The 17,823-nt window shown below is 59.8% G+C and overlaps 3 protein-coding genes across 6 annotated transcripts; 2 read left to right on the forward strand and 1 right to left on the reverse strand.

Annotated features, from left to right (window-relative positions):
- The first annotated feature begins 963 nt into the window (after positions 1-963).
- Positions 964-6,758, forward strand: DHPS (deoxyhypusine synthase). Its single transcript, XM_073318896.1, has 9 exons — positions 964-1,241; positions 1,547-1,711; positions 1,977-2,098; positions 2,485-2,581; positions 3,059-3,145; positions 3,904-4,009; positions 4,385-4,488; positions 4,778-4,903; positions 5,044-6,758. The coding sequence occupies exons 1-9, from the start codon at positions 1,038-1,040 to the stop codon at positions 5,137-5,139; spliced, it is 1,107 nt and encodes a 368-aa protein (XP_073174997.1). The 5' UTR covers positions 964-1,037; the 3' UTR covers positions 5,140-6,758.
- On the reverse strand, positions 5,607-12,139 carry LOC140900913 (WD repeat domain-containing protein 83-like). 3 transcript variants are annotated; one of them, XM_073318899.1, is made up of 10 exons: positions 12,039-12,139; positions 11,206-11,362; positions 10,630-10,750; positions 10,110-10,215; positions 9,476-9,524; positions 9,230-9,356; positions 8,829-8,896; positions 7,633-7,741; positions 7,083-7,197; positions 5,607-6,960 (listed from the first exon to the last, which is right to left on the reverse strand). In XM_073318899.1, exons 2-10 carry the CDS (start codon positions 11,306-11,308, stop codon positions 6,805-6,807), a joined length of 954 nt encoding a protein of 317 aa, XP_073175000.1. In that variant the 5' UTR covers positions 11,309-11,362; positions 12,039-12,139; the 3' UTR covers positions 5,607-6,804. The 3 variants fall into 3 exon arrangements, with proteins under 3 accessions (XP_073175000.1, XP_073174999.1, XP_073175001.1); XM_073318898.1 differs by lacking the exon at positions 12,039-12,139 and adding an exon at positions 11,902-11,984; XM_073318900.1 differs by lacking the exon at positions 12,039-12,139 and adding an exon at positions 11,949-11,961.
- Positions 12,045-16,649, forward strand: WDR83OS (WD repeat domain 83 opposite strand). Of its 2 annotated transcripts, XM_073318902.1 has the most exons (4): positions 12,089-12,272; positions 13,764-13,869; positions 14,791-14,888; positions 16,411-16,626. In XM_073318902.1, exons 1-4 carry the CDS (start codon positions 12,223-12,225, stop codon positions 16,475-16,477), a joined length of 321 nt encoding a protein of 106 aa, XP_073175003.1. In that variant the 5' UTR covers positions 12,089-12,222; the 3' UTR covers positions 16,478-16,626. The 2 variants fall into 2 exon arrangements, with proteins under 2 accessions (XP_073175002.1, XP_073175003.1); XM_073318901.1 differs by lacking the exon at positions 14,791-14,888 and having other exon boundaries at positions 12,045-12,272; positions 16,411-16,649.
- Positions 16,650-17,823: the final 1,174 nt, after the last annotated feature.

The following is a 17,823-nucleotide window of genomic DNA, read 5'->3' on the forward strand; positions in this document are numbered from 1 at the left end:
ATTCCTGGAGACTCCAGGACAATCCTGGAGGTTGGCAACTCTAGGTATAGGGCACCTGTATAGGGGTGTACTGTGGACCGGGGTAGGGGGCTGCTCCTTGTCGGGCCTGAGACTGGCCCATTGGAAACCTCTGCAGATGCTCTAAGCTAGGAGGCTCTTGGAGTTGGAGAACACTTGACCCTTGAGGGCCGCCGTAACCGGCTTCTGTTCAAGATGGCGGCTCCCACGCGTACGGTTCCAGCGCTGCGGAAGTTGAGGGGCAAGGTGGCAGCGTCCAGCAGTACGGACGCGCTCCGCCCCGAGGCGCACGCGTGACCCAGCGGCGCTGCCGTAGCTGGCCGGGGTCAACATGGCGGCGGCCAGGCGCAGCAGTCCGGCGTCGGGGCTAGCGGGGGCCTGAGGCGCCGGTACGAGCCGGGCCGGGGGCTGGGGCGGGGTTTCTGTGGCGCTCCCCGGGGGCCTGGAGCGGGGGTGGGGCTCGGGCTCGCTCGGGGGCGGAGCTTAGAGCGGGGAGGGCGGGGCTCGGAAAGGGGGCGGGGCTCGCTGGGGGGGGAGCTCGGAAAGGGGGGCGGGCGAGGCTCGCTCGGGGGCGGAGCTCGGAAAGAGGGGAGGGACTCGCTGGGGGGAGCTCGGAAAGGGGGGCGGGCGGGGCTCGCTTGGGGGCGGAGCTCGGAAAGGGGCGGGACTCGCTGGGGGGGAGCTCGGAAAGGGGGGCGGGCGGGGCTCGCTTGGGGGCGGAGCTCGGAAAGGGGGGCAGGCGGGGCTCGCTCGGGAGCGGAGCTCGGAAAGAGGGGCGGGGCTCGCTCGGGGGCGGAGCTCGGAAAGGGGGGCGGGGCTCGCTCGGGGGCGGAGCTCGGAAAGGGGGGCGGGCGGGGGGGGGCTCGCTCGGGGGCGGGGCTCGGAAAGGAGGGCGGGCGGGGCTCGCTCGGGGGCGGGGCTCGGAAAGAGGGGCGGGGCTCGCTCGGGGGCGGAGCTCGGAAAGGGGGGCGGGCGGGGCTCGCCCCGGCCCGTGACCCGCCCTGTCTCTCCCCGGCCCCATGGAGAGCCCCGGGGAGCGGTTCCCGGCCGCGGCCGTGGCGGCCGTGCTGAAGCCCAGCGCCGGGCTGCCCGAGGAGAGCCTGCAGGTGCGGGGCTACGACTTCGACCGCGGGCTGGATCACCGCGCCCTGCTCCAGTCCTACCTCACCACCGGCTTCCAGGCCACCAGCTTCGGGCAGGCCGTGCAGGAGATCAACAGGATGGTGAGGGGGGCTGGGAGCCGGGACGCCTGGGTTCCACCCTGGCTCTGGGAGGGGAGTGGGGTCGAGTGGTTAGAGCAGGACGATGGGGGCTGGGAGTCAGGACTCCTGGGTTCTGTACCTCTCTGCTGCGGGCAAGCCACTGCCCCACTCTGTGCCTCAGTTTCTCCATGTCCCTTTTGCTCCTTGAGGCTGCTAACAGGAGAGCCAGAGGATAGGGGGCCGGTAGCTTGGGCACCTGTAGGGGGGGTGAGTGCCCCGACCCGCCAGACCGGGTGCCCCTGACATGTGGCTGCTCCGGTTCCCAGATCGCGGCGAAGCTGGAGCCGCTGGGCGAGGAGGAGGAGACCCGCGCCCACCTGAACCCCTGCCGCCGGCAGCCCTCGGGCTGCACCATCTTCCTGGGCTACACCTCCAACCTCATCAGCTCGGGCATCCGCGAGACCATCCGCTACCTGGTGCAGCACAACATGGTATGCCCCCCCCACCCGGTCGCTGAGCACTGCCCCCCCCCCCAGTGTCCCTTGTGCTCCCTTGGCACTGAGCACCTGTGTCCCTGAGGGCCCCTCCCGGTGCCAGGCTCTGACACCCAGGCTGCTGCCACATCCCTCCTTAACCCAGTGCTGGGCTCTAACACCCGAACAGCGGCCACCCCCCTGCCCCTTCAGCTGGGGGCTCCCAGCACTGGGGCCCCAGAGCAGGGGGGTTCTGACAGGCCGGGGTCCCTGTGCCGCGCAGGTGGATGTGCTGGTCACTACAGCAGGCGGCGTGGAAGAGGATCTCATCAAATGCCTGGCACCTACCTACGTGGGGGAGTTCAGCCTGCGGGGGAAGGAGCTTCGGCAGAGCGGGATCAACAGGTACAGGGGGGCCAGGGGGGCTGCTCCGGTCTAGCCAGGAGGGCGCACTCCTGGGTTCTCTGGGAGGGGAGTGGGATTTAGTGGTTAGAGTAGGGGGCGAATGGGAGCCAGGACTCCTGGGTTCTGTCCCTGGTTTGGGAGAAGAGTGGGATCTAGGGAGGAGAGTGGGGAGGCTGGGGGTCAGGAACTGATGCTCTAGAGGTGAAAGGCTCCATTTCCTGCTCCCAGCCACTCCGCCAGGATCCTCTCTGCTCCCCTGGGCATCTGTGGGGATCAGGAAATGCCAGCTGTGTCCCTGTTCCTTGGGGCAGAGTGGGGCTCGTGGAGAGGCTGAATCCAGCTGGTTTTGAGGGGGCCGGGGGCTGAACCTGCTTGTTTCTCTCCAGGATCGGGAACCTGCTGGTGCCCAACGACAACTACTGCAAGTTTGAAGACTGGCTTATGCCCATCCTGGATCAGATGGTCGCTGAGCAGAACATGGAGGTGAGAGATAGGGGGTGGGGGAAGCATCAGGGGAGGCCGTGTCCCAGGGGAGGGATGGTGCTGGGCCTGTAGGATGCTGGGAAAGTCTCTGACCTGATCCCTACTGAACACCCCCAACATCCTCCCGCCTCGCCAAAATACTTGGCATGTGTAGATGGGAGGGGAGTGGTTAGAGAAAGGGGGGCTGGGAGTCAGGATGCCTGGGTTCTATCCCTGACTCTGGGAATGGAGTTGGGGGTCTAGTGAGTTGAGCAGAGGGTGGGTGGGCACTGGGAGTCAAGACTCTTGGGTTTTACTCCTTGGGAGAGTCACTTCCCTCTGTGCCTCAGTTTCCCTATCCGTACCGTAACGGGGAGAGCTGTGAGGATGAGCCCGTGAACCTCGATAACTCCCTCTGAGCTGGGGGCGGAGGTCGGGTTGCGTCGCCCAGGCAGGAGAGTGGGGTTTCACCACAGCTTTGACCCCTGGGTCCTGCAGGCTGTGAAATGGACACCGTCCAAGATGATCGCACGGCTGGGCAAGGAAATAAACAACCCTGAATCGGTCTATTACTGGGCACAGAAGGTCAGTTGGGGTGAGGGAGAAATTTGGGTGGGCGGGAGGTCCTGTTCATTTCCCCATTGGGGTTCTGGCTAACCCTTTCTGGGCTAGGATTGATTGTTAGCTGAACCACACTGCCATCCCCCCCCCACCCCTGAGTCCCTCTCTGGGAGAGCCTGGGTGACCAGCTGGTTGGAGCGCTGCCCCTTTAAGAGCAGGCTAGATAATGATGGCCCCCTGGGTCCCACCTGGTCTGGGGCGGGGATCAGCAGGCTGTTCCCTGGGGCTTCAACCTGGGGGGGCAAATCCACCAGCAGCGTTTCCCAGTGGGGTGAGTGCTGGGCCAGACTGGGAGAGCTGGGGTCTGTTCCCAGCTCTGCCACTGGCCTGCTGGGTGGCCTTGGGCAAGTCCCTTCCCCTTTCTGTGCCTCAGTTTCCCTTCCTACCCTTTGTCTCTTCAGATTGTGAGCTCTTTGAGGGCAGGGACCATCTCTTGCTATATGTCCACACAGTACCTGACATGACCGGGGGCCCTGATCTCGGTCAGGGAAAGGTTTGGGGGGGTCCGCGCAGCACCTGGCATGGCGGGGGTCTAGGCTCTACCATAATATAGTGGCCCTGCTCCTCCTCAAACACTACTTTGAGGGAGACTCTCCCCCACAAGGCTGTTGCTTTACCTCCCACACTCCCAGTTAATTTCTACAGGGGATCTAATGCAAACTCCCCCTCCCATCTCATCTGCCCCACCCCACACTCCCTGCCCCACTCGTGCCCCTTTGCAGAACAACATCCCGGTGCTGAGCCCGGCCCTGACGGACGGATCCCTGGGGGACATGATCTTCTTCCACTCCTACAAGAACCCGGGTTTGGTGCTGGACATCGTGGAAGGTGATTGTCTCCCTCCCCCTAGGCATGGTCCTTTCTGTGTAGCACACCCTTCCCAGCCCCCTGGCTTAGACTGGGCAGGAATCGCAGGCCCCCTGCCTGCAGTGCTGGGGAGATTCCTAGTGGGGGGGACCCCCTTCATACTTAGCTCTTGGGAACCCTCTCTGCATTACCGAAGAGCATATAGATTGTCCCCCTGCTGAGACCTCCCACCGCAGACAAGGCACAGAGGGGCTTCTGGGTTCTAGCCCAGCTCGGGGAGGGCAGTAGGATTTAATGGTTAAGGCAGGGGAGGGGACAGGGCAGGACTCCTGGGTCCTATTCCTGGGAGAGGGTGGCAGGAAAAAGGGAGTCACCATGGTCTCTTTCTCTCGGCAGATCTCCGGCTAATCAACACCCAGGCCATCTTCGCCAAGAAGACAGGCATGATCATCCTGGGAGGGGGGCTTGTCAAGCACCACATCGCCAACGCCAACCTGATGGTGAGGGAGGGCTCGGGCTGTGGCCTGGGAGGGTGGGTGGGTGGGTGTGTCCCTGCTGACTGGGCTCGGGTGGGCCCACCTGCCCGGCCGCCGCGCCTGCTCCCCCCGTTGGGCTCATGTGTGTTAACCTAGGTGTATCTAAGAGCGGTGCTGTAGTTTTAGGTCCAACATTTTATTTGGGGATTAAATTTATAACCTCAAACGGCACATTCCCTCCCCGTCATGCTTGGGGGAGCGGGCTGGGAGAAACCCGCCTTGGTGTCACACTCCCTCGCTCTCCGCCTTGCAGAGAAACGGAGCCGACTACGCCGTCTACGTTAACACTGCACAGGAGTTCGACGGCTCCGACTCGGGGGCGCGGCCAGACGAGGCGGTGTCCTGGGGGAAGATCCGCATAGACGCCAAGCCAGTAAAGGTGGGCATGGAGAGCTGGAGGGTGGAGGTGTGGGCCGTGTTGGGGGATGGGGAGCTGGAGGGATTGGGGGATGGGGGCATGGCGGGGGTATAGGATCTGGGTGCCTGCACTCACATCCCCGCTCGCTCTCCTGGTGGCAGGTTTATGCCGACGCCTCCCTGGTTTTCCCGCTGCTGGTGGCCGAGACCTTCGCCCAGAAAGCCAGCACCTTCGGCTCCGAGAAGCAGCATGACTGAGACCCCTGGCCCAGCAGAGCCCCGGCCTGGGATGCAGCGTGGGGAGTCTGGAGTGGGAGGGGAGTCGAGTCCTAGGCCCCAGGAGCAAATAGGTTCATACCCCCACCCATCACCAGACACTGCACCTCCCCCTGCCTCTGCCCTGTGGCTGTGCTGGGCTTGCCCTGGGATCCCAGGGAAGTGGGGGAGTGTCTGGCTTTATCCCCATCCCTCTCTGTAACACCCTGCTTCCAAATTCACAAGGGCTGGGGCGTGCCTGAGCATCAGGACTCCTGGGTTCGAGTCCCAGCTCTGCCGCTGACTCGTTGGGTGACCCCTGACCCCCCCTCCCCCGGTAGAATGGGGGTAGCCTTGCCCGCCCTCAGGGGCTGTGATGCTCAGTGCATTGGGGCGTTGGCAGAACCTGGCACCTGCGGACCGCCGTACCCACATCCACCTTGGGCCCCATGGACTCATGCTGGGACCTGTTCTTCCTTCCAGTTGTTTATTTACTGATTTGGATGCTTTGGGTGGCTGGAGGCAGCATGGCCAGGCCTGGGCCCGGGCCTGCTGATGCATGGCAAGTTTTAACAAACACGATTTTATTATTCGGCTTTTGGGAAAGAACCCCCGTGTTCCCATCCCACCTGGTCAGGACATCTGCCCTACCCCAGGTGTTAACCTCAGCTGAAACCAGCAGCGAAGATCTGGCTGGCCAGCTTTCAATGGAGGTTAGCAGCTCACCCCCAGCTCCCCTCATACATCAGCGGCTGAGCTGCGTTAAACCTGCCCTGCTGCGTGTTCCGCGCCCCGCGACCCAGAGGGGAGAACGCCCTGAGCGCAGGTTAACTGAGCACAGTCGCAAGGGCAGCCTGGGGGGGATGTGAGCTGTGCCCCCGTGGGGAGAGGCCAGGTGCCTGCTGTTCTAACCTGCGCTTGGAATACCCCCTTCTGCAGCGGAGAGAGAACCGCCCGGCAGGGCTGAGCTCCGGCCCCTGCCCAGGAGCGATTTACTGGCCGCTGCTCTTCAAGAGCAGCGTCTGTGCAGCAGGGAAACCAGAGTTTAGCTCCTGTCTGGACCTGGTGCCCAGGTGTCAGTTTCCTCAGGGGGCGCTGGTCGTGCCCTCCCTGGAACGGACCGGGGCAGCTGAGGCTGAAGCAGTGGGGTCACTGCGGGGTACTTGACCGATGGAAAGGACGCCTGGCAGCAGTAGCCGGGCCCAGGCCCTGGGGGATGGATTTTGAGGAAGTTTTAAAAAAACAAAGTTCCAGACGGAGGATGGTCAGAGCCCTTGGGGGGTGCCTCCCCATTAATGTTAGCCCCTAGTATCTTCTGAAGTCTCTCAGGCCCTCTGAGCCAGCTGGGGCTGTGTCCAGCCACCCCCTGGAGTGTGGGGTGATAGTGGGGGGCCAGGCGGTTAGATGGGGACTGTAGGGTCACTGGTTGGTAGATCGGTGCTGGGCAGGCCCACGACTCCTGCATGGCTGGGGTCTGAGCTGCTGCGTAGGGCAAGAAGGCAGGCTCACCCCACTCCTGCATGCGCTGCTCTGGGGCTCGCTGCTGCTGCTCCCCCACAGAGTCTGTAGAGTCCCGGCCGCCCCGACTCGGAGACATGGCTCAATAAAGCAGCTGCCCCAAAGCTGAGTCCGTGTGTGATTGGACGGCGGGACGCCTAATGCTGCAGCTCAACAGCCTGGCAGCTGCTTCTCTGCCATGTGGGACTCCTCTCTCCAGAACTGCACATGCCCCTCGGTGGCGGTGAGCAGGCCAGGCTCGCTGGGGTGGAAGGACAGGGACTGGACCACACCTCTGCCGACAGGCAGGCTCAGCATCAGGGAGCCCTGCGGGGGATAGAAAGGCCCCCAGTGAGAGTGGCTAGGAAAGGAGGGGCCCGATGCCGAGGGCAAGGAGTGGGGCCTCTACCCACTGCAAGCTAGACTTGCCCTGTGCAGCACCCCCTCACCTCAACCAGGTCCCAGAAATACACCTTCCCATCCTCCGAGCAGCTGGCTACGTGCGTGTCCTTCTCGCTCAGGCAGCAATCCAGCTTGTAGGCCGTGTTCTTGTGGCCGGTGTATCTAGAGCGGAACACACCAGACAGGGTCTGCATGGGGGAGAATGGGGAACCCCTCCTGCTGTACCCCAGCTGGATTACACCACGGGCCGTGCCCCAGGCTGGCCTGAAGCCACCTTTCCTTGTGTACAGGGCCCTAGGGCAGTGAGCGGCCCCTCCTGGGGCCCTGGATTTCAGTGAGGCAGGTGTTTAAACACCTTTGAGGAGCTGGGCCTGAGGGGTTTGGCTGGGAGGCTGCAGCGGGGGGGAGGGGAGTCTAAGACCCCAGACTCAGAGAGTGGTTGCCCCAGAGAGAGCAAGCGTGAGACTCTTGTGCAACAAGGATCCTAGGACTGGCTGAGCCCCTGTGTTAAGCCCCAGCTCTGCGCCTGGGGAGGGGAAGTGTGCCCTAAGATGCGCATCCAACTGCTCCCGGCCAGAAGGCGAGGGGGTCACGTACTCTCCCAGCAGCTCCCCGGTGTCTTTGTCCAGCAGGCGCAGGGTGGAGTCCAGGCTGGCAGCCAGCGTGCACTGCCCGTCCTTGCTGAAACACACGCTGGTGACAGGACCTGCAAGGACAAAGCAGCAGATGCTGGAGCTGATGGAAACCGGGAGTTGGCACAGAGGGGGGTGCTGGGTAAAAGCTGAGCCAGGTCTGGATCAGAGCCAGTGACTCATTCGCCTACCTCTCAAGCCAGCCACCCCCTGCCTAGGGGCCGCATCAGAGCCAGCATCCCATTTCCCCCAACCTCCACCCAGCCTGCCCTAGGGCTGGATCGGAACCAGCGCCCCTAGAGGGGAAGGTCCCTGTGTCACATTCCCTGACAGTCTAGTGCCCACATTGGAGCAACATTGGAACTGGCGCCCCCTAGAGGCCATTCCCTAACCCTTAATCAGCCAAGCCAAGCCAACCTCCCCTCCCCCATGGCACTTGGTGTCAGTCAGCAGTGGCAGGTTTCAGAGTAACAGCCGTGTTAGTCTGTATTCGCAAAAAGAACAGGAGGACTTGTGGCACCTTAGAGACTAACCAATTTATTTGAGCATGAGCTTTCGTGAGCTACAGCTCACTTCATCAGATGCATACCGTGGAAAGTGTAGAAGATCTTTTTATACACACAAAGCATGAAAAAATACCTCCTCCCACCCCACTCTCCTGCTGGTAATAGCTTATCTAAAGTGATCACTCTCCTTACAATGTGTATGATAATCAAGTTGGGCCATTTCCAAAGCTATTACCAACAGGAGAGTGGGTTTGTGTGTGTGGGGGGAGGAGGGGGGCAGAAACCTGGATTTGTGCTGGAAATGGCCCAACTTGATTATCATACACATTGTAAGGAGAGTGATCCGATGAAGTGAGCTGTAGCTCACGGAAGCTTATGCTCAAATAAATTGGTTAGTCTCTAAGGTGCCACAAGTACACCTTAGTCAGCAGTGGGGGGGATCTTAATCCCACTGGGACATTCCTGCCCAGACTGCATGCGGCGCTTTTGGGGGATTCTCTGTCCCTGGCAACTTTAAGTCCTGGTGGGATGTCTCCTACAAGCAGGACTGAACCCAGGGACGTTCTCTGGCCTGTGCTATGGAGGCAGTCACGCCCCCTTCTGGCCTTGGCTCCGTGGCTAGGGCTCCCAGCGGTAGCTGTTTTCTCTCACTTACTTCCAATGTAATCCGAGTACAGCTCCCCTGCACGCAGGTCGTAGCGCCGGACGCGGCCATCCACGGAGCTGGGGGGGCAACGGGGGAGGGGTTACAGGGCAAGTACAGAGGATGTGATGCCCAGTCCTCCAACACACACACTGCCCAGGCCCAGCTGGGGTGCTCCCAGGGCAGCTCCTGGGAATATAGCTGGAGAAGGGGGGAGTCAAGCCCCTGAATCAGCTCCATTCCCGAATATGGCAACCCACAAGGGTCAAACGTGAGACGGCACATCCCTGGTGGGGGAGGTTACCTGCCTCTCCCTACCCTGATGAAGGCTGTTTGGTCTGGGTCCTGGGGGCTCTGGCTCTTCTAACTCACACTTGGGTCTACGGCCCCCTCCCTGACGCAGCGCCCCTCACCCAGAGAGGATCTCGTAATCCGACACTTTCAGGCTGGACACCCCGTCCTTGGCTTCGTCCAGGATCTGGATTGGGTCGGGTCTGCGTGAGCGGCAGTCCCAGCAGCGGACGCTGGAATCAATTGAGCCTAGGAGAGCACAGAGCAGATTCAGAGTAACAGCCTGGCCGGATCTAGCCCTGCCAGTCCACGGAGTTCCTGAAGGACTCGCAATGAGTCAGCTGGGGATTCGGAGCCGGTCTGCTTACCCGACAGGATCACGGTGGCCTCCTCGTTGAACTGCACGCAGTTCACCTTCTGTGGATGGAGAGACAGGTCAGGAAGGACAACCGGGGCCAAGTTCAGCACACGGTGCGTGGCCCTCGAGTGCTCTCCCTGCAGTTCCTGGGCCATCCCCCGAGCAATCACCCCAGCTCCTTAGCATCTCCCCCAAGCCACACTGATCCCCTCAGCCCCTCCTGAACCTGACTGCAGCTTCCCCACAGCCCCCACATCTCCCCTCCCAATGCTCCCTACAAGCAACTCAATGTAACCCTGAGCTGCTTCACCATCCTAAAACCCTCCCCCCTTGCCCACACTTAGTTGCTGCACCTGTCTATGCGCTCCCTAGGCAGCACCACCTCGATTCAGTCCCCACCCTGGTAGCACAAAGGGTTATGGTCGCCATCTGTCACACCCACTGGCTGAGAGCAAGGGAGCCTCCCTGGCCTGATGTAATAAGTGATGGGGCAGCCAGCTGCAACTGTAGGGACAGAGTAGCTGGGCCTTGGCTGGCCGCTCCCCACACCCAGCCAAGTCATTCCCCACACGTACAGGCCAGCTGACATCAGCCTGCAGCACCCCCCAACCCGGGCAGCACTGCAGTAACCAAATGGGCCTCACCCCTGCGTGACCTCTGAACTTGCGGATCACCTGCCCGCTGGCTACGTCCCACAGGACGACTGTTTTGTCGGCCCCGCAGGAGCAGAGCTGGCTGTTATCGAAGGAACTGTGGGGGAAGCAGAGAGACAAGGTTAGGTGTTATCTTGGGATCCAACCCCTCAGGGGGAGGTTACAGATGTGCATCTATGAGGCTTTGCATCCCTTTGGCATGTCAGCGTAGCTGTCCCCGTTTTACGGATGGGGGAAACTGAGGCACAATGGGGGGGGGGCACGACACATTCCACACAGCATATCAGTGACATAATAGAACCCAGGAGTCCTGACTCCCAGCAGTGTCCCTCCTACGCAACCCACTAAAAACCACTCCCTCCCAAAGCTGGGGATAGAACCCCAGAGTCCTCACTCTGCCAATACCCTTCCCCACCTGCGTTAACCACTTGCGTGCCAAACACTCTACAGTGGTTTTGATCCTGAAGTGCCTTGGGTTACGAGAGAAGTAGAGTCCGTCCCCTGCCCTTACCCAGCCGCGTCCAACACTTCGTAGCCATGGCCGCTGTAGGTCTTCAGGAGGGTCCCCTTGTGGGGGTTCCACAGCTTCAGGGACTTGTCGCTTCCGCAGGTGAGACAGTAATTTCCGTCCACTGCAGGAGACGGGATGGAGAATGATGCAAAGGGACAGCGTAACCCACAGGGGCACTAACCCCACATCCAGCATTTCCACCCCACAGCAGTGCTCTTCTCCCTGCTGTCCTCTTGCTCCGCATGGCTCCCTGCTAGTCCCATGCATGATCTCCCAGCTGCCCCCTCCAAGCCAACCCCCAAACGATGGAAGAAACTAAGGGCAGATCTCCACTAAGACACATCCTCATTCCCACCAGGACACAACAATAAGCAACACATTAACAGTCTGAACTCTTTGACATCTGCTGGCATCAACAGGGCTCGAAACGCCCCGCACAGGTCTGACTTCGTTGCTCTAACCACTAGACCTCACTCCCCTCCCAGAGCTGAGAACAGAATCCAGGAGTGCTGGCCCTCATTTCAACCCACTAGACCCCACTGACTCACTTCACAGGGCCCGTGAGGACACACTCACCATTAAACCTCACTGCCCTGACCGCTCCCTGTTTGCACTCCAGATTCTGCACCAGCTTCTTTGGCAGCTCTGGCTTCTTGGGCTTCGGTTCAGGAAACGCCATGATGGGACCCAAGCGGCCTGTACCTATGGTGGCTAAATCTGGGAGATCTGGACTCTGTAAGCATGGGGGTGGGGGGACGAGACACAACAGGGGTCAGCTGGGGCGGGTTACAAATCTCTCACCACACTCCAGCTTTAGGGATGTCTCCCTGGGGGCCGGAGGCACTCGCTCACAAGCTCGGGGAAGCGGTTGGTGCCGCCCTGGCTAAGGAAACAACAGGAAAGTGATTTGGTGCCTGTTGCTGCCACAGGAGGCAGGGAAAGGGAAAATCCAACCCCCGCTAGATCTAGGCCGTGGCTGGGTTCGATGCGCGGTTGGGGACACAGAGGTCATCCTATTAAGACCCAGGGAGCCTTATGGAGCTGCAGACATTTGGAGCCATCCCCTATAGAGCTGTGTGCAGCGCCCTTCAACCCAGCTCTTGCAGAGACCCCCGTGGCCTCCCCAGCCTTGCGCCTACAGAGCCCCCTACAGCCCCCAGTTCCTTAGTCTCCTTCCAACCCCCGTAGCCTCCCCAGCCTATTAAGGCTCAATCATCCCCCTATACGCTCCCGAGCCCCCAGAGCCCTCCCCAGCCCATCAGTCTCACTCACCCCCCAGCCCCAGGCCCCCCCTTTGCTTCCTCTCCCCCACGCAGCACCGGGGAGAGGGGCCTCTGTGTCCGCCTCCCATTCCCGTCCCCTGGCCCCGCAGGTTCCGGCTCCCTTGGTTCCGCCCCGCTTGGCCCCACCTGCTCCCAGCGGGACCCGCCGCGGGGTGCAGGGCTCGTTGTCGGCCCCGCCTCGTCCCCCGCCCGCCGTGGGGCCAGGCTCGGGGACCGGCTCGCCCCGGCCAGGCGCGGGGGGCGGGGGGTATCCCGGAACCATTGCTGCGGGCCGCGGGGTGTTACACCGATCCGCGCCCCCCGGGAGCAAATGTCCGGCAACAGCATGAGCGACCCCCGGCGGCCCAACAAGGTGCTGAGGTGAGCGGGCCGGGCCGGGCCGGGACGGGTGGGGGGGTGCGGGTCAGGGGGTCTCAAACGGGGGGTTATTACACGGGGCGGGGCGCGAGCTGTCAGCTCCCCCCCACCGGGCCTCCAGCATTTATAACGGGGTTCAACAGATAAACGGTGTTTCCAGCGCGGGGGTCGCACTCCGAGGCTTGCTCCGTGACAGGGGGTCACCAGGACAGAGGTGTGAGAACCCCTGAGCCTGGCAGCCCTGGGGCCCCGTCGTGAGGCCACGGCGCTGCCCCATAGGGAAGGCTGGAGCGTGCCCCCGAGGGACGAGCGGCCAGCGAGCTCCACATGGCAGCCCCTTGACAGCCAAAGCCTTGGGGCAGGGCAAATTCTCCTGTTAAATGGGAAGGGGTGATCGCCGCGGGGTCTGTGTCCGGTGGGGTTGGCCAGCGGGACCCCGAGGGGCGGGTGATCGCCGCGGGGTCTGTGTCCGGTGGGGTTGGCCAGCGGGACCCCGAGGGGCGGGTGATCGCCGCGGGGTCTGTGTCCGGTGGGGTTGCCCAGCGGGACCCCGAGGGGCGGGTGATCGCCGCGGGGTCTGTGTCCGGTGGGGTTGGCCAGCGGGACCCCGAGGGGCGGGTGATCGCCGCGGGGTCTGTGTCCGGTGGGGTTGGCCAGCGGGACCCCGAGGGGCGGGTGATCGCCGCGGGGTCTGTGTCCGGTGGGGTTGGCCAGCGGGACCCCGAGGGGCGGGTGATCGCCGCGGGGTCTGTGTCCGGTGGGGTTGGCCAGCGGGACCCCGAGGGGTGGGTGATCGCCGCGGGGTCTGTGTCCGGTGGGGTTGGCCAGCGGGACCCCGAGGGGCGGGTGATCGCCGCGGGGTCTGTGTCCGGTGGGGTTGCCCAGCGGGACCCCGAGGGGTGGGTGATCGCCGCGGGGTCTGTGTCCGGTGGGATTGCCCAGCGGGACCCCGAGGGGTGGGTGGCAGGAATCTGGCCAGTTGTCAGAGGGTTATGGCGGAGAGCAGGGAAGTGGAGATACTGGCATCTCTCACCCCAGGTTATTCTTGTTCCCAAGACACCACCACCCCTTTCACCAATCACAACCAACCGGAAACCTGCCACCTCATTTCCCATGAACTGACCTCAGTTGGGACTGACTTTAAGTCCCTCTCTACCTGCATTAGACCTGGTTAATGGAGGTGAAAGGCTCCACATCTCATTCCCTGGTGTACTAAGCTGCTCAGGCCTGGGGGTGGATATGAACCACTGCTCTAGATGAGAAAGCCCCCATGTCTGATTCCTTATCCCCATCCTGAGCCACCCAGTCTGCTTAAGCTAGGGCTGGCCTGATACCAGTGACCTGGAGATGAAAGGCCCCTTATCCCATTCCGCACCCCTGCAGATCCCTGTTTATCTTCACGTTACCTATGGAGAAGAGGGCTAATAGTTTCCAAGCGTGAGTTAACACTCCCTCCTCTCTCTCCTAACATGCCATTTCACGCTTGCTTTGTAGGTACAAGCCTCCGTCTACAGAGAACAACCCCACGCTGGAAGATCCCACTCCAGATTACATGAACCTGCTGGGGATGATTTTCAGCATGTGCGGCTTAATGCTTAAGGTGCGCAGGAAAGGCATGAACATTAGCTCTTGCATAGATAAGATGCCTTCTAGGGTGACGCAAACATGAGATGCCTGCTCTTTATTATAAAGGACATCTGTGCAGCTGGGCGTTGCAGCACTCCATAGCCTCACCGTGCCTGTTCCCTTAACCAACTGGCTGCTCTTTCACAGAATCCTAGAAATGCTGGGCAAGGAGGGACCTCAGGAGATCACCTAGTGTCTATCTGAATTGCAAAGAAAATCCCACGGCACCGAGTCTCAGAACCAGATCAGTTGGCTCAGCCGCAGGGCTAAGAATAGGAGTGCAGACGTTCCCGCTCAGGTGGGAGCCTGGGCTCCAAGACCCTCCCGCTTTGTGCATGTCCCCCCAGCCCACTGAGGCAGGATTAAGTATGCCAAGACCATCCCTGACAAATGTTTGCCTAACCTGCTCTTAAAAACCTCCAGTGACAGGGATTCCAGAGCCTCCCTATGTTAAATGATTTGGGGGATGGATGAGGGGGAGACCTAGAGTGGTCTAAGCCATTGCACTGAAATAGAATTGGAAGAGAAAGAGTCAACTTCTGTTCCAGGCTGAGTATTTAGTGGGTAGAAAAGGGAACTGGGAGTCAAGGCTCTTGTGGTCTCTTCCTGGCTGGAGGAGGGAGTGTGTCCTATTGGTTAAATTAGGGGACTGGGAGCCAGGACTTTGGGTTCCTCTTCCTAGCTCTGCTACTGACTCGCTGTGTGCCTTTGGGCGAGTCATTGAAATGGTACTGAAACTAACTAACTTCACAAGGGAGCAGGGGTTGTGATCTTTGTTTAATGAATGTTTTAAAGAGCTCTGGGACTTGCCCAGTATTATTAGATATTGAAGATCCTGAGAGATCCCATAAGTGCCCACTTTGAGGCTCTCACATTAGTTCCTCTGTGTTTCTAGCTGAAGTGGTGTGCTTGGATTGCTGTCTATTGCTCGTTCATTAGCTTTGCCAACTCCAGAAGCTCAGAGGACACCAAACAGATGATGAGCAGCTTCATGTGAGTCATTGTCTTCCTTTTACCGTCTCATTGACTCACCATGTGAATGGAAAACATACATCCAAATGTGCCTGCCTGTCCGTGTTGTGGTTAGAGCAGAGGAGTAGAAGCCAGAACTTCTGGGTTCTGTACCCAACTCTGCCACTAATACTGCATGATTTTACACTTTGACACTTTCCTGCTGCCATGGTTTCTCCATCTGTAAAATGGGGATAAAATGGTGTTGGTGATTAGTACGGAGCACTCTTCATCCTAGTCAGCAATGAACCAGCGCCCCAGCATGGTGCTTTGGTGATAGAGGGCTGGTCTGTTGGAGGTGCCATCATTTGAATGAGATCCAAAACCAAGGTCTCATTTGTTCTTGGGTATTAAATTCCATGGCATCTTTTCCTAAAAGCTGAGCTGTGAACCCATGTCCTGACCAATTCCCAACTCTGGAATCTACAGTCTGTTTCCTTAAATACCTACGCTGCAGTTCCAGTTGGATGAAAAATCTCGTCAAAAACTGGTACAGTAACTCCACACTTAACGTTGTAGTTATGTTCCTGAAAAATGTGACATTAAGTGAAGCGAATGTTAAGCGAATCCAATTTCCCCAGAAGAATGAATGTAAATGGGGGGTTAGGTTCCAGGGAAATTTTTTTTTTGCTGTACAGTACAGTACTATAGTTGGGAGGTGCCCTCACTTTACCCCACACAGGGACAGCCCACTGGCACTGGAGACAATGAGGCAGGCAAGGAGGCTGAAGGTGCTGTAGGCTAGGAGAAGCTTGTTGTGCACCAGCAGTGGCAGCTTCCTCTACTCTGCAAGAACCAGGGGTGGGGGGCTCAACCCTCGGTCCACCCCTTCCCCCAAGTCCCCACCCTTAACTCACCTCTTCTTCCCCCCCTCCTCCCCCTTTACTTCGCATGCCACGTCCTCCCTCCTCCTCCCTCCCTCCCCTGCTTCCTGCTCGTGAGGGAGGAGCGAGGACTTGGCGCGCAGGCTCCCCCTCCCTCCCCTGCCTCCTGAATGCTGCAAGCCAGCTGATTGCCGTGGGCAGGAAGCCTGGGGAGGAGGGGAAAGGTGCTGATACACGGGATCTGCCAGTGGGCGGGAGGCGCTATGGGGGGCGGGGCGTAGAGGAGCTGATGGGGAGCTGCCAGCTGTGGACAAAGCAGGTAGCCAAATGACGTTATAGCGAAGCAATGCACAACTTTAAATGGAGCATGTTCTGTAATTGAGCAGGGACGTAAGGTTGAAACAACGTTAAGCGAGAGGACGTTAAGTGGGGAGTTACTGTACAGTGTTTGACATTAAGCAGCTGCTCCCTTCCACTGTAGAGATGGCTCCATTTCCGGGTGGGTGAGCAATCCTCGTATGCATGGGTGAGAAAGCAAGTACTTTGGAATCCCTGGGAATTGTTCACCAACATGCTAATGCTGTACAAGACCCAGACATGACGGTGGATATTGAAATAATAAAAAAACCTCATGGTTGGTTGTTTTTTAAAATGATTGATTTTTCTTCCTCTGGATTCAGGTTGTCTATCTCTGCTGTGGTGATGTCCTATCTCCAGAATCCCCAACCCATGTCCCCGCCTTGGTGAAGAGATTACAGCTCATTGCACAACTCCTTCTTGCAAATCCCAGAGAGACGCTGTCGGCAGAGAGGAAGGATTCACACGCTAGAACCATCTGTTTGTACAAGCAGTGTGTTGTAACACTCGGCTATCAAAATAAATGGGTTGTTGCTGTAGGAGCTTTGGTTTAAAAAAATAATCTGTGCGCATGTAGGATGGTGCCTTTCATCTCTTTGTCACCAGTTCATAGGGGCTGAAAGTACCTACCATCGAACTGATATTTTGTGGGTCTCAGTCCAGTTTCCGAGAGTCCCCATTGTAAAAATAATTCACCATGACTGGCACTAACTGACTTGTTGACAGTACAGAGGCCAAGTGTTGACTCGGCCATAGAGATTGCTCTCTGCTGGGTGGGGTCCTCGCCCACTGGGAGGATGGCATAAGGGGGAAGCTTAAGCTGGCTCCTGGCCACGTTGCATCTACTCTGGACAGAGGACTTAAGTCTCAGAGGTTTGTTCTGTTGGCACCTTTTCACCAGCACTAGATCAATACACACTTTTGCTTCAAACCAGCAGGATGCTGCAGGCTATAGTTGGCTTCCGAGGCTAGCAGCGAAAGGCTGGGGGCTTGAGCCTGGAACGTGGTTATTAGGAAGCACTCGCACCGTTTCACAGAGAAGGGCTGAGGCTTCAGATTCAGCAGGCATGTGGACGGAGGGGTGGGGTGGTGTAAACCTCGCCCCAGCCCTCAAGGGTCCTGGTGACAGCGTAAAGCACAGCTGGCCCCCATCCTCACACAAAGGGGCCAGCCTCAGCTCCCTGGGAGATTCACTCCAGGCCACAGTGCCCACCAATGGGGGAGCCCCACACTGGCTCTCAGGAGGCATCCCCTGGAGCCGGGGTCTGAAAAACATGCGGCCTGCGGATTTATTTCCTGCGGCCTGCCATAGGCGCTGACTCCACCAGCAGCCAAACTCCCCTCACCCTCCGCCCTGTCCCGGAGCGTGCTGCGTCCCCTCTCCTCCACCTATCCCACAGCGCCTCCCACCGCCAAACAGCTGTTTGGCGACGCTTAGGACTTTCCAGGACGGAGGAGCGGGGACACGGTGCGCTCCGGGGAGGAAGTGGAGAAGAGGCGGGGCTGGTGCGGGGATTTGGGGAAGGGGTTGGAATAGGGGCAGGGAGGGGGCGGAAGAGTTGGGGCAGGGACTTTGGGGAAGGTGGGAAGAGGCGGGGCAGGGGCAGAGCCTCATGGAAGGGGTGGAGTGGGGGTGAGGCCGGGGGCAAAGGGGGGGGCTTTAAGGGAAGTAATTCTAAAAGCAAATGTGTGTTTTGTCTTTTGAGTGAGGTGCATTGCTGAGTGTTTACAGTTTT

Source organism: Lepidochelys kempii, chromosome 20 (assembly GCF_965140265.1).
Source record: "Lepidochelys kempii isolate rLepKem1 chromosome 20, rLepKem1.hap2, whole genome shotgun sequence".
Lineage (NCBI taxonomy): Eukaryota > Metazoa > Chordata > Testudines > Cheloniidae > Lepidochelys > Lepidochelys kempii.

Excerpts from the sequence above, each read along its gene's own strand:
- LOC140900913 (XM_073318899.1), bottom strand. The coding sequence starts at position 11,308 with ATGGCGTTTCCTGAACCGAAGCCCAAGAAGCCAGAGCTGCCAAAGAAG. Across the intron at positions 9,357-9,475 it reads GGCCACCGTGATCCTGTCGG|GCTCAATTGATTCCAGCGTC; the intron begins GTAAGCAGACCG and ends GTGCTCTCCTAG. Across the intron at positions 8,897-9,229 it reads GATTACGAGATCCTCTCTGG|CTCCGTGGATGGCCGCGTCC; the intron begins GTGAGGGGCGCT and ends TTGCCCCCCCAG.
- WDR83OS (XM_073318901.1), top strand. The coding sequence starts at position 12,223 with ATGTCCGGCAACAGCATGAGCGACCCCCGGCGGCCCAACAAGGTGCTG. Across the intron at positions 12,273-13,763 it reads CGGCCCAACAAGGTGCTGAG|GTACAAGCCTCCGTCTACAG; the intron begins GTGAGCGGGCCG and ends CTTGCTTTGTAG. Across the intron at positions 13,870-16,410 it reads TGTGCGGCTTAATGCTTAAG|GTTGTCTATCTCTGCTGTGG; the intron begins GTGCGCAGGAAA and ends CTCTGGATTCAG.
- DHPS (XM_073318896.1), top strand. The coding sequence starts at position 1,038 with ATGGAGAGCCCCGGGGAGCGGTTCCCGGCCGCGGCCGTGGCGGCCGTG. Across the intron at positions 1,242-1,546 it reads TGCAGGAGATCAACAGGATG|ATCGCGGCGAAGCTGGAGCC; the intron begins GTGAGGGGGGCT and ends TCCGGTTCCCAG. Across the intron at positions 2,099-2,484 it reads CGGCAGAGCGGGATCAACAG|GATCGGGAACCTGCTGGTGC; the intron begins GTACAGGGGGGC and ends GTTTCTCTCCAG.